Source organism: Hemicordylus capensis, chromosome 2, assembly GCF_027244095.1.
Source record: "Hemicordylus capensis ecotype Gifberg chromosome 2, rHemCap1.1.pri, whole genome shotgun sequence".
NCBI classification, from domain to species: domain Eukaryota; kingdom Metazoa; phylum Chordata; class Lepidosauria; order Squamata; family Cordylidae; genus Hemicordylus; species Hemicordylus capensis.
Window position 1 is genome coordinate 393916335 of NC_069658.1, and position 21936 is coordinate 393938270.

General features: G+C 45.8%; 1 protein-coding gene across 2 annotated transcripts; it reads right to left on the reverse strand.

Moving 5' to 3' along the window:
- Nucleotides 1–224: 224 nt before the first annotated feature.
- On the reverse strand, nucleotides 225–20391 carry LOC128348069 (melanin-concentrating hormone receptor 1-like). Of its 2 annotated transcripts, XM_053303604.1 has the most exons (3): nucleotides 19541–20391; nucleotides 19125–19434; nucleotides 225–7501 (listed from the first exon to the last, which is right to left on the reverse strand). In XM_053303604.1, exon 3 carries the CDS (start codon nucleotides 7464–7466, stop codon nucleotides 6459–6461), a length of 1008 nt encoding a protein of 335 aa, XP_053159579.1. In that variant the 5' UTR covers nucleotides 7467–7501; nucleotides 19125–19434; nucleotides 19541–20391; the 3' UTR covers nucleotides 225–6458. The 2 variants fall into 2 exon arrangements, with proteins under 2 accessions (XP_053159579.1, XP_053159578.1); XM_053303603.1 differs by lacking the exon at nucleotides 19125–19434.
- Between the last annotated feature and the right edge of the window lie 1545 nt (nucleotides 20392–21936).

Here is a 21936-nt window from a genome sequence, read left to right on the forward strand (position 1 = left end):
GCAACTATGTGAAGAATCTGTATACCGTCTTTTAAATTTCTCAAAGTGGGTTACACAGCAAAAGGAATGAAAAGGTGGGCTGTGGTCCCTCCCCCTCCTAGCATAACATCCTTTTCCGTCACTGTCACTGGGGTTTCCCATGCGTTTCTTTTTAGATTGTGAGCCAATTACTCAGTTGAAAATGTCTGGGGATCCTGAAAAGAAAAAAGGATTTCAAAATAAAATGAAATGTCTAAATACCTTTATTTTTAGCATATTCAAAACATAAATCACTCAGGCAAATTCCCATTTGCGCCATGTTACATCAGCAGACAACATTTAACACATGTTTACAGAACTGAACACTATTTTCCTGTATTTGCTTAGTTCTTGGCTTCTCCATTAGTCCTGAATACTGCTCAGAAGGAAAAGAGACTTCAGCACAGTCCCCAAATCCCCTTCCTCATAAGTTATGTCCATGTCCATCTGGAGAGCTGGCAGTGAGTGCGGGATCACACCCTACTGGGAACGTGTTTGATTCTTTTTGCTGCAGCTGTCTTGGTTGAGTTGTCCACATCCACCTGAGACTGCATGTCCACATATGCAATTAAACAGATATCAAACCCAAATCTCTTTTTAGGTTGCTTCCAGGTGACAGCTCCCTTTCCTGTACCAGCTACACAGTTTAACTAAAAATGAAAGTTAAGTGCTTAAGCATCATTTCTTGGGGCCACATGAATCTTGTAACATGCCCTCCCTTCCTCTCCCACTCCTCCACAGTTATTTATAGGAGCCCTATGTTTGAAAACTGGCCACCCACACTATATACATGCCAATGCTTTTTCATCAATATATACAGCAGGTAATAGGGTTGCCACCAAGGTTGCCATAAACTCAGTATGTGCCTTACAACAGGGCTGCTCAACTTCAGCCCTTCTGCAAGTGTTGGCCTACAACTCCCATAATCCCTGACTATTGGCCACTGTGTGTGGGGATTATGGGAGTTGTAGTCCAAAAACAACTAGCTGAGCTTATAATATACAGAGTTAGACCTGATAGCATTGTTTATATCCCAGCTGGAAGCAGCTCTCCAGCAGGGGGCTTTCCCAGTCCTGCTAGAAGCTCCTTTTAACTGGAGATGCCAGGGACTGAACCTGGGACTTTCTGCAATCAAAGCATGAGCTCTGCCACTGACCTACAGCAGTAATAATGAGTGATTTCAATTAGCCACACATAGACTGGGTCAATTCACAGTCAGGTAATGACAGAGAGGTCAAATTTCTAGATATGCTGAATGATTATGCCCTAGAATAGTTGGTCTTGGAACCAACCAGAGAGAAGGCGACCTTGGACTTAATCCTGAGTGCAGAGGCGTAACTAGGGAAAATATCGCCTAGGGCAAGCACTGAAATTGCGCCCCTGTCCAAACAGGAATGATGGGACTTGTAGTCAACAATATTTGGAAATCCTTGTTAAAAGGAACACTGTACCATCTAGACATGGTTGTTGATCAAAACCTGAAAACATGAGCCATCTCTGTAAAAGACCTAGAACAACAGTCAGGAGTTATGCGAGGATTCCAAGTGTCATTTTCTCTGTCTCATCTCATTCTTTTTTTAAAAAACATGACTTTGTCCTAGAGAATCACCTGCCCAAATAGCCACTAGCAAAATAGGGGAAGAAGGGGGGGGGGCGTAAATGATTCCTGCCAGCCTTTGTCTTATGATGACTGTTGGCTCATGATGGGGTATATGTGCATTCACCACACCAGTGCTTACTTTGACATCAAGAGGTAGGAGGATACATTAGTTTGCCACACTAGACAGAGGCAGTTGAAACAGGAGCAAGACAGTCAAGTTCTGCCAGGGCCAAAACCAGCCCCTGCCATACTAAGAAATCATTGTAATTTGCCCCTTCCTGTCACAAGCCGTGTGCTGTTCTTTTATTATTGACTCTAACTCTCAAATATCCCAGTCATGGATGGAAAATTCACAGTCAATTTACAAGAGACACATTTTCTACATGGAAGTTTCTTCTGTGCAGGTGTTGTGCAGAAACCCATGTGTAGTGACCGCCAGGGGCATAGCAAGGTTGGAATGGGCCAAGATGAGATTTTAAAATGGGCCCCCAGCCCCTCAAAGTCCAGGGCCTCCACACACCCCAGGCCCCCAAGGATTTCCGTCTGATATTTCAAAATAAGTATGCTGCCTGGAAATATATTTCACTGAATACACACACGCACACTTCACAGTATATAGTGATATACATTGAGTACTATATATCTGTGCTACTTTTAATGCCCAGAACACACTAGCAATGCTAATAATTAAAATGCCCCCCTTGCTGCAGATTAGCAAAGGAGACTTTCAACCATGCAGAGTGAGCCTATGTTTGTTTTCTCAGAATTCTGAACAAATTCAGTAAAGTTTTATTCCAGGAGGTTTTTCACACCAGGCTTTTAAAGCCCTTTAACACACATCTCCTCTGGAATGGAGGTGCTGCATTCACATGTTGGCCAGATTTACTCTGAAGTCCCTGCAAGTTATTGGAGAGCAGTTCACACACAAGAAAAATAAAATAAAATAAAAGCACAACACATGCTTCACAGTTCTCACTCAGATCTTCTGAGTTGCAAAACAACTTGAACATAAGTGCATTTATGAATGAATGAATGAATGAATAAATAAATAAATAAATAAATAAATAAATAAATATTTGTTCCAGAAGTTTTTGTAATTTTCTGACATGAAACAAGCCACTTATAGGCCTTTTAAGATAATTTTTGTTTTTAAAGCCAGCACATTTTTCAGTCTGTTTTAAATTAAATATTCAGAGACTTCTCAGTCTTGCCCCACCACCCATATCAAAGCCCTATGGCAAGCAGATCCCTATATATGGGGGTAACCACAAAAAGGAATTCACAGCCTACCTGGCAAAAGCTGTGCTGGATGGTCTGGTCTGCTGCAGGGAGGGTCTGCTCCAATCTAGGCCTCGCTGATCCTAGGCCGGAGCTGGAGGCAAGTGGCTGAGGGGCCCTGGGGCTGGACAGGTGGGCAATGGGGTGGGGGTGGCAAGAACTGGCATGGCGCCCCCCCCAGTGGTGCCTAGGGCACGTGCCCTGTCTGCCCCCCCCCCTAGTTCTGCCTATGCCTGAGTGGCACCCAGGACCTGGTGTGAGATGTCAGTGTCATCGACCCTTTAGGGAACAGTGACCATAGTGCCATCAAATTCGGCATACATGTTGGGAGAGAATCACCAAGGAAGTCTAACACAGACGCTTTGAATTTCAGAAGAGAAAACTCCCCCCAAATGAGGAAAAGAAAGCTGAAAAGGAAAATCAGGAGAGTCACTTTGCTCCAGAATTCATGAAGTTTACTCAAAACCACAATACTAGAAACCCAGTTAGATTGTATACCCAAAAGAAGGAAAGGTACCACTAAGTCCAGGAGGATGCCAGCATGGTTAACAGGTACCATCAAGGAAGCCATAAAAGGGAAGAAGACTTCTTTCCAAAACTGGAAGGCCTCTGTCCAAATGAAGAGAACAGAAAGGAACACAAACTCTGGCAAAAGAAATGCAAGGTGACAATAAGGGAGGCAAAAAGAGAGTTTGAGGAACATTTAGCTCAAAGCATCAAGGGGAATAACAAAAACTTCCTTAAATACATTAGATGCAGGAATCCTGCCAGGGAGGTGGTTGGACCTTTGGATAATGAGGGAGTGAAATGGATTATTAAGGAGAATATGGAAGTTGCAGATAAGCTCAATGAGTTCTTTGCATCTGTCTTCACGGCAGAGGATACTGAGCATATACCTGTTCCTGAAACAGGCTTTTTGGGGATGGAGGCTAAAGAACTGAGTCAGATAGCAGTGACAAGAGATTATGTTCTAAAGTGAAAACTAGCAAATCACCAGGGCCAGATAGCATGCATCCAAGAGTCCTCAAAGAACTCAAAAGTGAAATCGCCAACCTCCTTGCTAAAATATATAATTTATCCCTGCAATCATCCTCCGTACCGAAGGTCTGGAAGTAGCCAATGTAACACCGGTTTTCAAAAAGGGATCCGGGGCGATCCAGGAAATTACAGGCCGGTTAGTTTAACGTCCATTCCAGGCAAATTGATGGAAAGCATCCCCAAGCATAAAACTGTAAAGCACATAGAAGAACAGGCCCTGCTGGGAGTGAACCAGCATGGCTTCTGCACAGGTAAATCTTGCCTCATCAACCTTTTAAAGTTCTTTGAGAGTGTCAACAGGTGTGTAGATCAAGGTGATCCAGCTGACATAGTATACCTGGACTTCCAAAAAGCTTTTGACAAATTTCCTCATCAAAGACTCCTGAGAAAACTTAGCAGTCATGGGATAAGTGGACAATTACATGTGTGGATTGCTAACTCATGGAGGACAGGAAACAGAGGGTAGGGATAAATGGAGAGTTTTCATAATGGAGGGAAGTAAGGAGTGAGGTCCCCTAGGGATCTGTACTGGGACTGGTGCTTTTTAATATATTCATAAATGATCTAGAAGTAGGGGTAGCAGCAAGGTAGCCAAATTTGCAGATGATACCAAACTCTTTTGGGTAGTGAAATCCAAAACAGATTGTGAGGAGCTCCAAAAGGATCTCTCCAAACTGGGGGAGAGGGCGACAAAATGGCAAATGCGCTTCAGTGTTGGCAAGTGTAAAGTGATGCACATTGGGATGAAAAACCCCAACTTCAAGTATACTCTGATGGGATCTAAGCTGTTGCTAACTGACCAGGAGATGGATCTTGGGGTCATGGAGGACAGCTCGTTGAAAGTGTCAACTCAATGTGCAAGCTGTGAAAAAGGCCAATTCCATGCTAGGGATTATTAGGAAGGGGATTGAAAATAAAACAGCTAATATTATAATACCCTTATACAAAATATGGTGCAGCCACACCTCGAGTACTGTGTACAATCCTGGTCACCACATCTAAAAAAGGACATTGTAGAACTGGGAAAGGTGCAGAAGAGGGCAACCAAGATGATCAGGGGCCTAGAGCACCTTTCTGATGAGGCAAGGCTACAACACCTGGGGCTATTTAGTTTAGAAAAAAGACAACTGCAGGGAGACATGATAGAGGTCTATAAAATCATGCATGGCGTGGAGAAAGTGGACAGAGAGAAATTCCTCTCTCTCACACATAACAGTAGAACCAGGGGTCATCCCATGAAATTGATTGCCACTAAATTTAGGACCAGCAAACAAAAGTATTTTTTTCCACACAACACATAATCGACTTGTGGAATTCTCTGCCACAAAATGTGGTGATAGCCAACAATCTGGATAGCTTTAAGAGGGGCTTGGATAACATCATGGAGGAGAGGTCGATCAACAGCTACTAGTCGGAGGGCTATAGGCCACCTCCTGCATCAGAGGCAGCATGCCTCTGAGTATCAGTTGCAGGGGAGTAACAGCAGGAGAGAGGGCATGCCCTCAACTCCTGCCTGTGGCTTCCAGCGGCATCTGGTGGGCCACTGGGTGAAACAGGATGCTGGACTAGATGGGCCTTGGGCCTGATCCAGCAGGGCTGTTCTTATCTTCTTATGTTCACTGTGTGTTTTTTAATGGGCACAGGCTCTGTAGGTCTGTAACAGCTGCATAAATGGCAAGCATCAGCAGACGCTGCATCTCCATGTAGGGGAAAGTGGCTGAGAGTAAGCAGCAGCAGCCACCGCTGTCACAGATTGGTCACAACTTTGACCCAAGTCCTAATGAAATTCTTAACGGGAAGCCTGCTCTCCATGAGCTTCATAGAGAGTGACTACAGATGCTGATGAGTGACCGTGAGTAGGAATGACTGGTACTAGTTTGAGTCCTAGTGCTTCTTCTTCTCCTTGAGCATCCCAGTCTTTCATTAGGCTTGCCCAAGGCCTTGGTTTGGCATGTCTCCAAACAATGGATACCATGGGAGGTGTTGCATTGCTTGTTTGTGGCTCATAGTGTCATAGGCACACAAGTAGCGGAGTCATTCATCTCCACTTGTTTTATTCCGTGCTTGGCTGCTTAATTTCAATTTGGATGCAATAGTCTTTCTGCAAGTGTTATCCTGCACTAGGCAGAAGCTTGTTAGCTCAATAGAAGCCAGGAGGCTGTCATTTTCCATCTGTCATGCCTGTTATGTATGTACCCTTGTCTGTTGGAACACTTTGTATCCCAGTGGCATGGTAGCTTGCTTCATCATTACTTCAGCAGGCTTTTGGTGTCTGTTGTAAACTGGATTGCTTGGTTTTATGTGCTGCCCCGTGTGCTCTGCAATGCTTGCAACCTCTCACCATATATCAGAAGAAGCCATAATCTAGCATTTGTGCATTTAAGGCCTCCATTGATACCCCATTCGGACTAATGGCACTGCTGTCTCCAGTGAGTCCATGGACTCAGCATACACTGCAGTACACTGGAGGAAAACAATGATGATCTTGCAATGGCAGGGTAATAGAGCCCCCAGGGAATGGCAGCTAGTGAACAGCAACTGTCACAGGCAGTGAGTGAGGTGAAAAGTTCTCCAGAAACTGACTCTGTTGGGTGGACTCTGGCGCAAGCTTCAAGCAAACACTGGCCTCTGTTGTGCTGTGGTTGTTGTTGTTGACCCGAAACTGCTCCTTAGCTGGACGGATAGCCACCATGAACTGACGCTTGAAGGTCTCACTCAGGACAATGTAGAGGAAAGGATTGAGGCAGCTGTTGGCATAGCCCAAGCTGATGGCAAAGTTGTAAGCATAGAAGAAGGCCACCGAAGGGGTCTCTATTCCAAGATGCACCAGTTGAAGGATATAGAAGGGTGCCCAGCAAATAAAAAAGGCAGAACAGATGGCAACTGCCATTCGGGTGACCTTCTTGGTACGCATGCGGAGATTTCTCTGAGGTAGGGGCACTACAGTGGTAGCCATGTGCTGGAGGATCTTGAAGTAGACCACACAGATGATGAAGAGCGGAATAGCAAAAGCCAGCATGAACTGATAAATGGTGAACCAGTAGATATCCGTCTTAGGGTTGGGAAGCAAAAGGGCACAGCAGAAGGTCCCATCCTCCAGAGGCATCAGCCCTGCATACATCCAGACAGGGATGATGGTCAGGAAAGACAGGAGCCACACCAGGCCAATCACCAAAGCGGCCACACAAGGTGTACGGACATAGGTGGACTTCAGAGGGTAGACAGTGGCCAGGTAACGGTCTAAGGTCATGACTGTCAGGATATTGGTGCTGGTGATCTGGCTGTTGGTGTCCAGAGCAGTGATGATGGTGCATAATGGAGCTCCAAAGTACCAGGCACCATTGCCAAGGAGCTGGTGGATGAGGAAGGGCATGCCCAGCAGGAAGAGGAGGTCCACAATGGAGAGGTTGAAAATGAAGATGTCGGGCACTGTCTGTTTGCACCTCAGCTTCTTCTTCTTGATAATAGTATAGATCACAATGAGGTTTCCAACGATGCCCAGGAAACAAATTATGCCAAACAGGCTAGGCATGATCACATTGGTGTACGGAGCTGGTCTTTCCACCACTGCCAAAAACAAGCAAAAAAGAGATAATAGCAATTGCCCCATCCACTCATTAGCCTATTGAACTTATATCTGTTTGGCTAACTAACCTATCATTTCCAAACAGGAAGGATCAGCTGTCAGGTGTCCTTACTTTAAAACTTAATGTATGCTCTGACTTCAGTGCCACTGCAAAAACCTCTCCCCATTTGGTCTTCTCCACTAAGCTGGGGCTGCTGATGCTAGGGATGTGAGCAATTTCTCTAGAGCAGGAGAGCTCTAGACCCCTCCTGCTCCCCAGTAGATCAGATTTTATAAAATATAGTGGTTTCTATAGCAATGCATTCTGTATATTTGCAGGCAAATACATATTTAAAAGCATACTTCACAATGTATTGTTGCACCAATTATTTGGAATGGATGTATGTGCATATATATATATATATAAATGCAATTTTATTTTTGATTTTAAAAAATCTGGGGAATTTTAACAGAAGAGACCAGAACAGAAACTGAAGGACAACAGGCAACATTTGGATAGCTCAGAAACTAAGAGAAATAAATGCACAACATAACCATGTCATTCAAGTGACAATTTTTGCAAGATATCCATATGATATGGGATAAGGCCTGAGTAGGAGGAGTGGATTTCTGGCATGCCATAGAAGTGATGTGTGTAAGTTGGGCCAAAGGAATAATACGACATTCTATGGCAGGGCAGAAGGAAAGGAGACTGAGTGAGACCATACAATACAGAGACCAGCCTATGCCAGCATTTCATGGATGTAGCAGCCAGAGAAACCCGGTAGGCTCGATGGATCCCAGTCCTGATGTGAGGCTCCCATGTTATATACATGTGATTTCTGAAAGACCACATTTCCCTGTGTGCACTGGAAGGGAGGGCAGTGCAGGGGCGGGCCTTGGAACCTCATGGAATACGACTGACCAACAGAGTGAGTTATTGGTGTGCATGGCACTTGTATTAAATATAAGAGGACATATCGCCTCTCAACACAGCAGAAAAAAATAGAGGCAGCAGCAGGAGATGGAGGCAGTGTAAAGAGGGGAAGAATATCAGGGGAAAGGGCCAGAACTCAGTGGTAGAGCCAGTGCTTTGCATGTCCCTGGTTTAATCCCTGGCATCTCCAGTTTAAAAAGGGGTGGCCAAAGGTCTTTAGATGCCTGGAGCCAAACATTGCCCTGCCATGTCCCCCAGAGTGCATGGTCCATTCCTCCTCCACCTCCCACCCGCAGCTGGGTGAGGCCTTCTCTCCTCCCTCCCCACATCCCACATGGGTACATTCAATATGGGTTCTACATGGGTTCTGCCTGCTATTTCCAACCATCACTGCTGCAGTGTTGGAGGGTGGCGGGTTTGGGGAAAGGTTATGAATTTGTTTAAAATTGCCCGCTTGCCCTTTTTTTTCTCCTTGGGTTGAGTGATAGGTAGCATCCATCATATCTCACCACACAACCCACTTCGGTGTCCCTAGGAGCTATCCATGGGGAACAATGCAGTGTTTCTAGTTCCCCCATTGTGCCCTATGGCCGGAACACTCGGAATGTTTCAAGTTTGTTCCGTTGAAACTGTTCAGACTGGTTATTTTGTGGAAACCTTCTGGCCATTTTGCAGTCCATTTCGAGCTCAAAAGAGAACACAACATCTGTTTCATGCACATCCCTACTTGAAAAGAAAGAACAAGGAATTTGTAATGGATTCAGGAGTGAACATGTTGTCTCTCAGCTCTCTCACTGGCTGAGATTTATGTTTTCAACTAGGATGATCAGATGCAAAGGAGAACTATCGAATCCCTACTAGTTGTGCAAAAAGGGGGACTTTGGCAGCTACAGCTTTTGTCACCCCTGCATGAATAGATGAGTCTTCCACACAACTGTTGCATTGAGCCCTGTTTTCCTTTACAGCTGATCACTCACTCATCAGAAAGTGGAAGGTGCAATCAAGTATAGGGCGGGGTAGAAGAAGATGCTCAAGAGATACTTCTCAGCAGCAATGCAGGCTTCTGGGAGTGCGAGTTGTGGCGGGGGGGGGGGGTAGGGAGAATCTTGTCCACAGTGAATATAATGGAGTCAAGGTGCCCTGCAGAACTTCATTGTGCTAGTCCTTCCTGCTGCTGCTGCTGCTGCTGCTGAGACAAGGCAACATGTAACCCAAGGAGCACTTTGAGTAGACAGACTTATTTTTTTTCTGATTTCTATGTAATTTGCAGAAAACTAGGATTACCAGTTCATTTCTTCCCTAGCAAGGCTTCTGTAAAGTAAAGTGTGCCGACGAGTTGATGTAAACTCCTGATGACCACAGAGCCCTGTGGTTGTCTTTGGTAGAATACAGGAGGGGTTTACCATTGCCATCTCCTGTCCAGTATGAGATGATGCCTTTCAGCATCTTCCTATATTGCTGCTGCCCGCTATAGGTGTTTCTCATAGTCTGGGAAACATACCAGCGGGGATTTGAACTGGCAACCTCTGGCTTGCTAGTCAAGTCATTTCCCTGCTGTGCCATTAGGTGGCTGTACCTTTAACAATTGCATACCAAGCAGAAATCTAGCAGGTGAGACTTTTCTCAGCATGGAAATGGAGCTTTCCCCATCATTACTGTATCTCCATGCTGAGAGGAGCTTCACCTGCTGAATTTCCTCCAGGCACACACTTTTAAAAGTCACAAAAGCATCACTAGAGGGGGTGGGGGAGAAACAACCCTGGTGATCCAAACAGAAAACTGCCTGTTGCTTGCCTTTTGTGTGCTGAGGGAAAGTCTGGCTGGTTGCTAAAGAATGGCATTCATAGATCCTAGAAAGAAAACTTCATTTTTATTTTTGTTTTGTCACATATTGATTTTAAGATCAAGGGAACCAGGAAGAGTCTCTCGGTCTGATGGACTGGAGGCAGTTTTGGACTGGATGTTTCAGGCAAGCCACATGTGTACGGAATGTGTCATCCATCCAAAACAAAACAATACACTTATTATGTGGGTATTCCCCCCCCCCACGCCAATTCCAACTTACACACAAATACAAACCTTGGCACAGATCATTGCAAGGAGAATTAATTACCTGCTCAGGCTTAATAGGCCCACATTTCAGTGGTGTGTCAACTAGAATCATTCTTTCCCAGCTAGTTATTAATCCAAAGGCGGTGCCCCAAGGCTGATTACAATGGGTTGATTGACTCTCTGTCATACCTCGCAGAATAGAAATGCACCTATTGTTTCCTGCCCAGCCCTGCCAGCCCACACAGTCACAGTCAAGCTGTTCTGAACTGGCCTCCCTTGCATTCTTGGGGCCTGCAGGCACAGGGATTAACACACAGTCGCTCTATGCCCCACCCACCCATACATAGTGCCTACTGCTGCGTGCCAGTGCAGATCTTTTCCTCTACTTCCTGGCTTCTGTGAAAACCAAGGATGATTAGGAGCAGTCTATCAGCTGGAAACTTGAACAACTCCAAGAGCACAGCACTGTTCAATCTTTAACATTCAGTGCCAGCTCCAAGGTCCTTAAGAAAGATGAAGCATACACACAGACGTCTCTTGGCAGGGGCTGTTCCACTAGAGTTTTTCCTCCTGGAGAGGCTGCCCGTTTTACTCCCTGTGCTGTTAAGGGCAACATGGCAAAGAAATATTCAACAGGTAAAGCTTCCCCTTACCACTGAGGCTGTTCACACGCACAGCCAAGGCCAACATAAGAAAGTCAAGCCGCATGTCGAAGCCGCATGTCAAGCCGCAAGCCGAAAGTCTTAGCTGCATGTGAGAACTGCTGGCAGCTGTACGTGTGCCGGCGGTGATTTGGCGGCAAACCCGCCTGTGGAGCCAGCCTCCTAAATGAAGTGAAGGAGCGAGCACTCCCGTAGCCCTGTGTTTTTTAATTGTCTGCAATGCCGGCTGCTTTTAGCTGGCACTGTAGACGGGTGCCTGTCCATCACTGCAGGCATGCACACTTGTGCAGTGCATTATGGGATTTCTGGGGGCTGGGACAATGCATCTTGGCCCTTGGCCCTCTGCACTGCTTGGGCCAGTGGAGGATCATCTGGGAAGTATGGAGAGCGCGCCCAGTAATGGAGCTGCCGTCTGCAGGGAAGGTAAGTTTAAGCAGCCTTCCCCACCACCCACCAGGAAGCCCTCTCACTCATTCGTGGTAATGGCTCACTGTCTCCCTGTTAGGAAAACCTTCTCTTGAATTTCCACTGGTCAGCCAGCTGTTAAATACATAAGAAAATAAGAACAGCCCTTCTGGATCAGGCCCAAGGCCCATCAGGTCCAGCATCCTGTTTTGCACAGTGGCCCACCAGATGCCACTGGAAGCCACAGGCAGGAGTTGAGGGCATGCCCTCCCTCCTGCTGTTACTCCCCTGCAACTGGTACTCAGAGGCATCCTGCCTTTGAGGCTGGAGGTGGCCTATAGCCCTCCGACTAGCAGCCATTGATAGGCCTCTCCTCCATGAAGTTATCCAAACGCTTCTTAAAGCCATCCAGTTTGCTGGCTGTCACCACATCTTGTGGCAGAGAATTCCACAAGTCGATTATGTGTTGTGTGGGGAAAAAAATACTTTTGTTTGCTGGTCCTAAATTTAGTGGCAATCAATTTCATGGGATGACCCCTGGTTCTAGTGTTATGTGTGAGAGAGAAGAATTTCTCTCTGTCCACTTTCTCCATGCCATGCAAGATTTTATAGACCTCTATCATGTCTCCCCACAGTCGTCTTTTTTTCTAAACTAAATAGCCCCAGGTGTTGTAGCCTTGCCTTATAAGAAAGGTGCTCTAGGCCCCTGATCATCTTGGTTGCCCTCTTCTGCACCTTTTCCAGTTCTACAATGTCCTTTTTTAGATGTGGTGACCAGAATTGTACGCAGTACTCCAAGTATGGCCGCACCATAGTTTTGTATTAGGGCATTATAATATTAGCCGTTTTATTTTCAATCCCCTTCCTAATGATCCCTAGCATGGAACTGGCCTTTTCACAGCTGCCGCTCATTGAGTTGACACTTTCAGCGAGCTGTTCCCCACAATCCCAAGATCCCTCTCCTGGTCAGTTAGCAACAGCTCAGATCCCATCACCGTATACTTGAAGTTGGGGTCTTCATCCCAATGTACACCACTTTACACTTGCCAACACTGAAGCGCATTTGCCATTTTGTCACCCTCTCCCCCAGTTTGGAGAGATCCTTTTGGAGCTGCTCACAATCTGTTTTGGATTTCACTACCCAAAAGAGTTTGGTATCATCTGCAAATTTGGCCACCTCGCTGCTTACCCCTACTTCTAGATCATTTATGAATAAATTAAAAAGCATAGGTCCCAGTACAGATCCCTGGGGGACCCCACTTCTTTCTTCCCTCCATTATGAAAACTCTCCATTTATCCCTACCCTCTGTTTCCTGTCCTCCATGAGTTAGCAATCCACACATGTAATTGTCCACTTATCCCATGACTGCTAAGTTTTCTCAGGAGTCTTTGATGAGGAAATTTGTCAAAAGCTTTTTGGAAGTCCAGGTATACTATGTCAGCTGGATCACCTTGATCTACACACCTGTTGACACTCTCAAAGAAGTCCAAAAGGTTGATGAGGCAAGATTTACCTTTGCAGAAGCCATGCTGGTTCTCTCCCAGCAGGGCCTGTTCTTCTATGTGCTTTACAATTTTATGCTTAAGGATGCTTTCCATCAATTTATCTGGAATGGACGATAAGCTAACCGGCCTGTAATTTCCTGGATCGCCCCTGGATCCCTTTTTGAAAACCGGTGTTACATTGGCTGCTTTCCAGTCCTTCGGTACGGTGCCTGATTGCAGGCATAAGTTATATATTTTAGCAAGGAGGTTGGCGATTTCACATTTGTGTTCTTTGAGGACTCTTGGATGGATGCCATCCAGCCCTGGCGATTTTCTAGTTTTCAGTTTTTCCAGACAGTTTATAACATCATCTTTTGTTGCTTCTATCTGACTCAGTTCTTTAGCCTCCATCCCCGAAAAGCCTGGTTCAGGAACAGGTATATGCTCAGTTTCCTCTGCCATGAAGACAGACGAAAGAACTCATTTAGCTTCTCTGTAACCTCCATATCCTCCTGAATAATCCCTTTCACTCCCTCATTGTCTAACAGTCCAACCACCTTCCTGGAAGGTTTCCTGCATCTGATGTATTTAAAGAAGTTTTTGTTATTCCCCTTGATACTTTTGGCTAAATGTTCCTCAAACTCTCTTTTTGCCTCCCTTATTGTCACCTTGCATTTCTTTTGCCAGAGTTTGTGTTCCTTTCTGTTCTCTTCATTTGGACAGGCCTTCCAATTTCGGAAGGAAGTCATCTTCCTTTTTATGGCTTCCTTGATGATACCCATTAGCCATGCTGGCATCCTCCTGGACTTAGTGGTACCTTTCCTCCTTTTGGGTATACAATCTAACTGGTCTTCTTGTATTGTGGTTTTGAGTAAACTCCATGCACTCTGGAGCAAAGTGACTCTCCTGATTTCCCCCCTCAGCTTTCTTTTCACCATACTCCTCATTTTAGAGAAGTTTCCTCTTCTGAAATTCAAAATGTCTGTGTTAGACTTCCTTGGTTATTCTCTCCCCGCATGTATGCTAAATTTGATGGCACTATGGTCACTGTTCCCTAGAGGGTTGATGACAATAACATCACGCACCAGGTCCTGGGTACCACTCAGGATTAAGTCCAAGGTCACCTTCTCTCTGGTTGGTTCCAAGACCAACTGTTCTAGGGCATAGTCATTCAGCATATCTAGAAATTTGACTTCTGTGTCATTTTCTAGCTTGTTATTCTATCCCTTCTTTAACATACAGTTCTACTCCACCTCCAAGGCACCTCCCTCTGTCTTTTCTATGGAGTTTATATCCAGGGCTAACAGTGTCCCACTGGTTTTCACTGTTCCACCATGTTTCTGTTATGCCCACTATATCTATTTCTGCGTTGGCAACCAAGCACTCCAGCTCACCCATCTTGGCTTGGAGGCTTCTGGCATTGGCATATAAGCAACTATATGCTGAATCTCTCCTCGGATGTATGCTATTCTTTTGACTCTTTGACCTGCTGGCACAGGCTCCTGTCTGTTCTTTATGCGGTTCTGCTCTGTCCCCTTCTGTTTTATCTGAATTCTTTGCCTCACACTTTAAAGGATGGCTTTTGCCAAACGGGATACTGCCCAGCTCCCATTGGCTGTTCCCAAGGCGTCATTTTAAAAGCTGCCCTGCAATCTTTTTGATTTTAAGCACCAGTAGTCTGGTTCCATCTTGGTTCAAGTGCAGCCGAGAATGCTACCTTGGGGGTCCTGGACTTCAATACGCTACCTATCAGCCTAAATTTGGCTTCCAGGACCTGCCAACTACATTTCCCCACATCATTGGTGCCAACATGCACCACGACAACTGTCTCCTCCCCAGCACTGCCTAACAGCTTATCTAGACACTGTGTGATGTCTGCAACCTTCGCACCAGGCAGGCAAGTCACCATGGTGTCAACACATGGGTCACAAACCCATCTCTTTGTACCTCTAATGATTGAATCACCCACTACAAGGAGCCCCCCCCCCACCGAGGAGTATTCCCTGTGCGAGAGGATATGGGCTCATCTTCCATGGAAGGGGTCCCTTCTAAAGGAGCGTTTCCCTCTTCCTCGAACCAATGTCCTCCTTGCCCAAGACATTCATTATCCCTGACAGCAGAAGAGCTATCACGCCTGGAGTGGGATGCCTCTACCATGTTCCTGAAGGTCTCATCCACATGCTTCTCTGAGCTTCTCCAGATCTGCCACCTTGGTCTCAAGGGAATGAATTTTGTTCCCTGAGAGCCAGGAGTTCCTTGTACCAAGCACACACCCATGACTTCTGCCCATGGGGCAAATAGTCATACATGTGGCATCCAGTGCAATACACTGGGAAGTGCCCCCGCCCCTGCTGACTTTCTGTCTTCATACTGGTTTTGTTGGCTGTTTACAGTATTTAGAGATAGTTTATTAGAAGGATAAGTCTCAGCTGTAATGGTCAGCTATTTAACTGTCCAAACGGCCTTTCTTGAGAATATGAGGGAGGAATTTGTACTTACGTTTTCTTCTCCACCAGGCTCCGAGTGATCACATGGGCTTTTTCCAAGTTCCCCCGCACACTTCCTGCTAAACTCCTGGAAAACTCCAGTGTCCTGTTTGCTATCCCTGTTCCCTATGCTCTGCTCACTATGCTCTCAGGCCTTCACCTCTTACGTAGAGAGTAGGCTTCCAACTAAGACACAGGATGTGGGTCAAAGGAATGTCAAATGAATGTGGGGCCTTCCACAGCCCTAGATGACTCCACCCACTCCAGGCAGGGACAAACAGAAACACTGGAGTTTGCTAGCCCTGGCAAATGCTAGCCCTGGCAAATCACACACACACACACACACACACACACACACACACACACACACACACGGACTTATCCCTTAAAGAGGGAATCTCCCCTCTTCCTTTTAGTTTGCAGGAGGAAAAGGCTACATGTTGTTTTGCTAGAAAAGCTTGCTCACCTCCTCAAGCTGCTTCTGCTCTTCACAGAGTAGGCTTCACAGAGTAGTACTGATGGCTATATACTAAGGTTCAGAGGCACTATGCCTCTTAATACCAATTCCGGAGAGAGGCTTGTTTGCCTGTATGTCCTGCTTCTGGGCTTCCCAGTAGCATCTATTTGGCTACTGTGGATGCTTGACTGAATGGACCTCTGAATTCAGCAAGGCTTTTGGGCAAGCTCCTATGCAGCAGGCAAAAATTCAATAGGAGTAGTGAAAGAAAATGCTTCCTGAATTTTAGCTGTCAATCGACCATTGAAAGCATAGAAACCTGGCTCCAGAAAGCATGGAGTTTATTTAAAACTACAATAATAGAAGCTCAGTTAGATAGGAGGACCATCAGAGGAAAGGGCAACAGGGCAGCCAGAGAAATGTTGTGAGAGGGGAGGCTTTCATGAGCAGCATGACACCTGAGTGAGTCAGAGTGTGTGCGAAAGAGAAAGCAACTGGAACCTCCTTCTTTTACACACCTAAAATGTTGATTGTGAATGCAACATCTGTTTCCAGTTTTCATACAGCTAACTTGGCAAAGAGGCACCTTTTATCATGGTGATTCTCTTTATTTAGCAGGGGGAGAGTAACTGGCCCTATCCACCCCTAGCACAGTACCTCCAAGGACTGTTGCTGGTGTATATCTTATGGGTTTTTTTAGACTGTGAGCCCTTTGGGGACAGGGGCCCATCTTATTTATTTGTTGTTTCTCTGTGTAAACCACCCTGAGCCATTTTTGGAAGGGCAGTATAGAAATTAAATAAACAAACAAATGCATTTTTAAAAATACCAGTGACTATAAAATTGCAGGTGGCAAGTGCCATCTTAGGAGAGCGTTCCCCCTGCTCTCTCTCATATGGGAATGCCTCTCCCAAGACTATACCAGCTACAGTAGATGTATGCATAATCTATACACAAGGTATGCCTTGTGCTTCTGAAGTATTATTTTACTCATATAGAAATGTATGCACATTTAATTGATTAATCAATTGATCAGCTAAAACTCACACAATCTACTACTATTTCTTTAATTGGCCGATGAGTGTCCTAATTTTTATTCTACCCTTCTTCCAAGGGGCTTAGAGCAACATATACAGTGTCTCTTTTTCCATCACAACAATACTTTTAGGTAGGTTAGGCTAAAAATATCAATGACTGGTTCCTGTGAGTTTCATAGCTGACTGGGAATTTGAACCTCAGTCTCCCCACTTCTGGGTGCTTTCTAGATTAGACCCTGCAGCAGGGTCACAGCAGATTTCAGAAGTGTGCTTCCATACTTCCTGTGTTGTGACACCGCAGTCCCTGTTGTGACAGCAGGGTGCCGCTCACATTTCTGATGCCTTGTTTCGAATCTAATCACTGCAATATAGTGCTATGATGTTGTGTATCCAGCACAAAAAGGTTGCTGTTTTTTCCAGGTTGTTAGTTTCCGTGAGACTGCTCCCCCTGATATTTATATTTGAAATGATGAAATATTTGGTGATTCTCTTTATTTAGCAGGGGGAGAGTAACTGGCCCTATCCACCCTCAGCACAGTACCTCCAGTGACTGTTGCTGGTGTCTATCTTGTGTTTCTTTTTAGATTGTGAGCCCTTTGGGGACAGGGAGCCATCTTATTTGTTTGTTATTTCTCTGTGTAAACTGCCCTGAGCCATTTTTGGAAGGGCAGTATAGAAATCAAATAAATAAATAGATAAATAAATAAAAATGCAATTTGCCTGAAAGGAAGCATTTTGCTTCTCTAACCACTACAGCACACTACCACTTTTTTCCTGGGCTTTTTCACACCCATGTTACTGTATTTTTCTTACCAAATGTCTAACATCATATGCAGCATGATCCTCATCATGTCTCCTCAGAAGTAAACCTTACTGAGTTGAATGAGACCTACAGCAAATCTTCCAAATGGTTCTACTCAGAAGTAAGTCTGACTTTTTTCCTATAGGACTTGCTCCTAAGCAAATATGCTTAGAGCTGAAGCCTGACTCCCAGCCCCTAGTAAATGAATTTAGGATTTCAGCCTTATGTCCTCAGTTTTTTAAATTAATTTAGAAATCAGACACAACATTCAGTTTATTTGCAACTGCAAATGAAATGTGGCCCCTGTATCCTAAGTATTTGTTGTCATAATCAGCAAAATCACAGTTGGAGAACTCAGCTTTTTTTGTCTTAAAACACTGATGAGATTAATAAGCATGAGATCTATGTAATTCCTTAACAGCCCATTAAAAATGAGATCTTTTGATTTGTGATGTGACTCCCCCCACCCCCACCACAACCCACAATCTCATGAAAAGGATTTTATTAGTCCATTGCTTTGCTGCAGGTAGTTTATTTCTATCTCTGGATCAGTCAATATGTTCACAATGACTTTCTGAACAATAAATGGATTCATATCGTTGGAATACATTGCTTTTTAAAAAATCTACTACCCCCCCCATCATTATCTGCATCTTAACACTCCATTATATTGAATCAGGCTAAAAGCAAGCTAATAAAGAGACTAGAAGCCTCTAATAGATTGAAAGCCTTTCTAATTTTAAACATTACAGTTCTGAGATATGAAGACCGTTAACTGAAAAGTTCAGGAGTTGCCTGCTTAAGAGACTAACTGACAATCTGGATGCCTTTCATTATTACTGTTCCCTGCTGGTTGATAAGGACTTGATGCAGCTGTGTTAATAACACCACTGCAAACCCTTGGAAGCTATTAAATAAGTGACTCGCTACAATTGCCCCTGTACTCTTTAGTCTTCTACTACAGAGCAAACACGGCGCCCTCAGCAGAGGAGAGGAGACGGAGGAGGACATTGCGGGAGCTGTCCACTATTTGTAGTGCTGAAGTGAGACTATACCCAACCTGTTGCACTGGTAAAGTAAGGGAGAAGGGTCGTGTGTCTGGCTCAGGCATCACACACATTGTTCCTAAAAGCCAGGCTCTAATGAAAAATCCCCTGATCTATTAATTAGGCATACTATGATGACGAATCGCCTCCATGCTGTGTGTGTATGTGTGACTACAGACTTAGGGGTGTAGGGTCTTTTCTTCTCCCCTCAATCCTTTCAAAATCTCCCCTGCTGGTGTCCCCAATGTGGCTCTACCTGCTCGGCGGTGGGGGGGGGCGGTGTTACGAAGGGGAAGGCTGTCCGGGTGTGCCACCCTCTCCTTCCCTGGGGCTGGAGCCGTAGCTCAATGGTAAAACATCTGATTTGCATGTAGACAGTCGCAGGTTCAACCCGGCGTCTCCAGATAGGGCTGGGTGAAGATTCCTGCTTGAAACAACGGAGAACTGTCAGAGTAGACAATACTGAGCTAGAAGGATCAACGGTTTGCTATGTGCGTTGGGAAAAGCTGGAAAGCAGGAAGCTGAATTTGAGCATCCCCGCAAGGTTACATGGCACAAGCAAGCACCTGTGGGAACAAAAGACCCAATCAACTAAGTTTGCTCACCTCTTCTAGAAAAGTTCTCCAGTTAAGTCCCTTTCCCCAATTAACCCATTCCATCCCCCTGACTTACTTGATCGGTTCCTGGCGGGGAAGTCAGAGGAATTCCTCGGGAAAGAAGCCCCGGAACAGTTCTCCATGACCATTTCTCCCCGTCGCTGTGTGCCCCCAGAGGCAGCCCAAGTCCGTCCGCCCCTTGTTGGGCTTTGGAGTTCTACTTGGTGGCCAGCATCCCTCTCCTGCAGGTGGGATCGCCTCAAGTTGCCGGGGAAAGCCGAGCCCACCGTAGGAGCGCTTGGCAGAGCAAAAGAGATGTTCTGATGAGAACACTGCAGAGAAGTTCTTCGGAGAGGCGGAGTCCTTTGCGTCCCTTCCCCAAATCAGGCTCGCAACGGAAAGGAGCGGTCGGATCTCACAAAAATTAGAGGCGATCTTCCTGAGGCCGGAGACCCGGAGGTGGGCTTTCTATCTGCTGCCCGCCTCACAACAGGCTGCTACGTCAGCCACGACCGGGGAAAGCTGTTTGGGAGCCTCGCCAGGCATTGGCGCGGGGGGGGGGGGGGGCGGCACTGGCAGCGCGCCTGCGGGTCCAGGTTTCTCTGCAGAAGGTGAGGAGGCAGCCGGCAGCGGGAAGGCTGGCGCACGCAGTCTGCGATCCTGGAGCCCAGAGCAAGCAAGGTGGACCCTCGCCTCGCGGCTCTGCCTCCGTGTGGCAGGTGCTGACATCAAGGAACAGCTGACTCCAGCCGACGACACCCGGCAGGCGCGAGGTGGGGGCGGGGGAGAAGGGCGTGGGCAGGTGTGGGTGGGCGCAAAGACTCTTGCGGGGGGAAGTGGGTGTCCTGACTGGCGATGGGGCCGGATGCTGCAGTTCTAGCAGAGCAAAGAGCACATCCACGCGAGGAGAAGGACGGAGGCAGCAGCAGGCGCTCAGTAGCCTCTCCGCCCCTTGCCTCTACCATAAAGGTTTGGGAAAGCCGCTGGAAGAGAAAGTGATGGCTGGGATTTGAGATGCAGTGGCAAATCTGAAGGAGTCCAGCAGTGGAGCTCTTGGACTCAGAGGTCCAGAGAAGCCTGGCTGCGTCCACCCCTGCTAACTGGGCAAAGAGGCACCTTTTACTGTGGTGATTCTCTTTATTTAGTAGAGGGGAGAGTAACTGGCCCTATCCACCCCCAGCACAGTACTTCCAGTGACTGTTGCTGGTGTCTATCTTGTGTTTCTTTTTAGAATGTGAGCCCTTTGGGGTCAGGGTTCCATCTTATTTGTTATTTCTCTGTGTAAACCGCCCTGAGCCATTTTTGGAAGGGTGGAACAGAAATCAAATTATTATTATTATTATTATTTTATTTTATTTTATTTTATTTTATTTTATTTTGAGGCTTCTAAAGTAAGGCTTCTAAAGTAAAATGTGCAGTGGAGTCCCTGTCGACTCCTGGTGCCCACAGAGCCCTGTAGTTGTCTTTGGTAGAATGCAGGAAGGGTTTACCACTGCCTCCTCCCACACAGTATGAGATGATGCCTTTCAACATCTTCCTATATCGCTGCTGTCCAATAGAGATGTTTCCCATAGTCTGGGAAACATACCAGCGGGGATTCGAACCATCAACCTCTGGCTTGCTAGTCAAGTCATTACCCTGCTGCGCCATTGAGGCCTCTAGTCATCATTTTAAAAAAAAAAAATGACAGTGCATGAAAACAAGTTGTGGAACTTGTGCCAAAATATTAACAAGCATCTAAATCTGAGGCCCCCTTTGAGACTGAGTTCAAAGCCAAATGGCCTTCCGTCCTGCCCACTCACCCACCCCGCCAGCCTGTTTGGCCCTGCTCTGAGACCTTTGTTTTATTACTGGCCAATGAAATTGTAGTAAGGCAAACTAAGGGCCATCTGCTCTTCTTGAGCTCCCTCACTCAAGACTCCTAACAGACTGGCTCGCATTGTCCATCACACACATCCTTAGCAAGCCACAATTATTGCACAGTCTCCACTCCACCATCCATGTGGGGATAATGATCTTTCTTGGCCTACCTTGCAGGACCGTTGTTATAGGAATTCTGCTTGTGAAGGAGTTGGAATACTTAAAATGTGCTAATTTCAAGTATTGGCCTCCTCTGTTGTCCTCTTCTCTTTCTGTCACAGGGTTTGGAAAACCTAGGCCATTTTTCATAATTCAGTGGGCTTAAGCGCACTTAAGTGTGCTGGATTGTAGCCATTGCTTATGCTGGCAGATGAGCACACATGGGTCACTGATATGTTGGACCACTGTTTCCTTTCTCTTTCTTTTTCTTTTAAAAACTCAGTTAAGCTACCTAAGAGAATCTGTCCTAGGAGTCTTTGATAAGGAACTCTTTCAAAAGCATTTTGAAAATGCAGAATCTTTATATCTGCTGAGGGTTATCCCTGTCTACATGCTTGTTGATACTCTAAAGAATTATATGGGGAAGATTGTATTTCCTTTGCAGTTACCAAG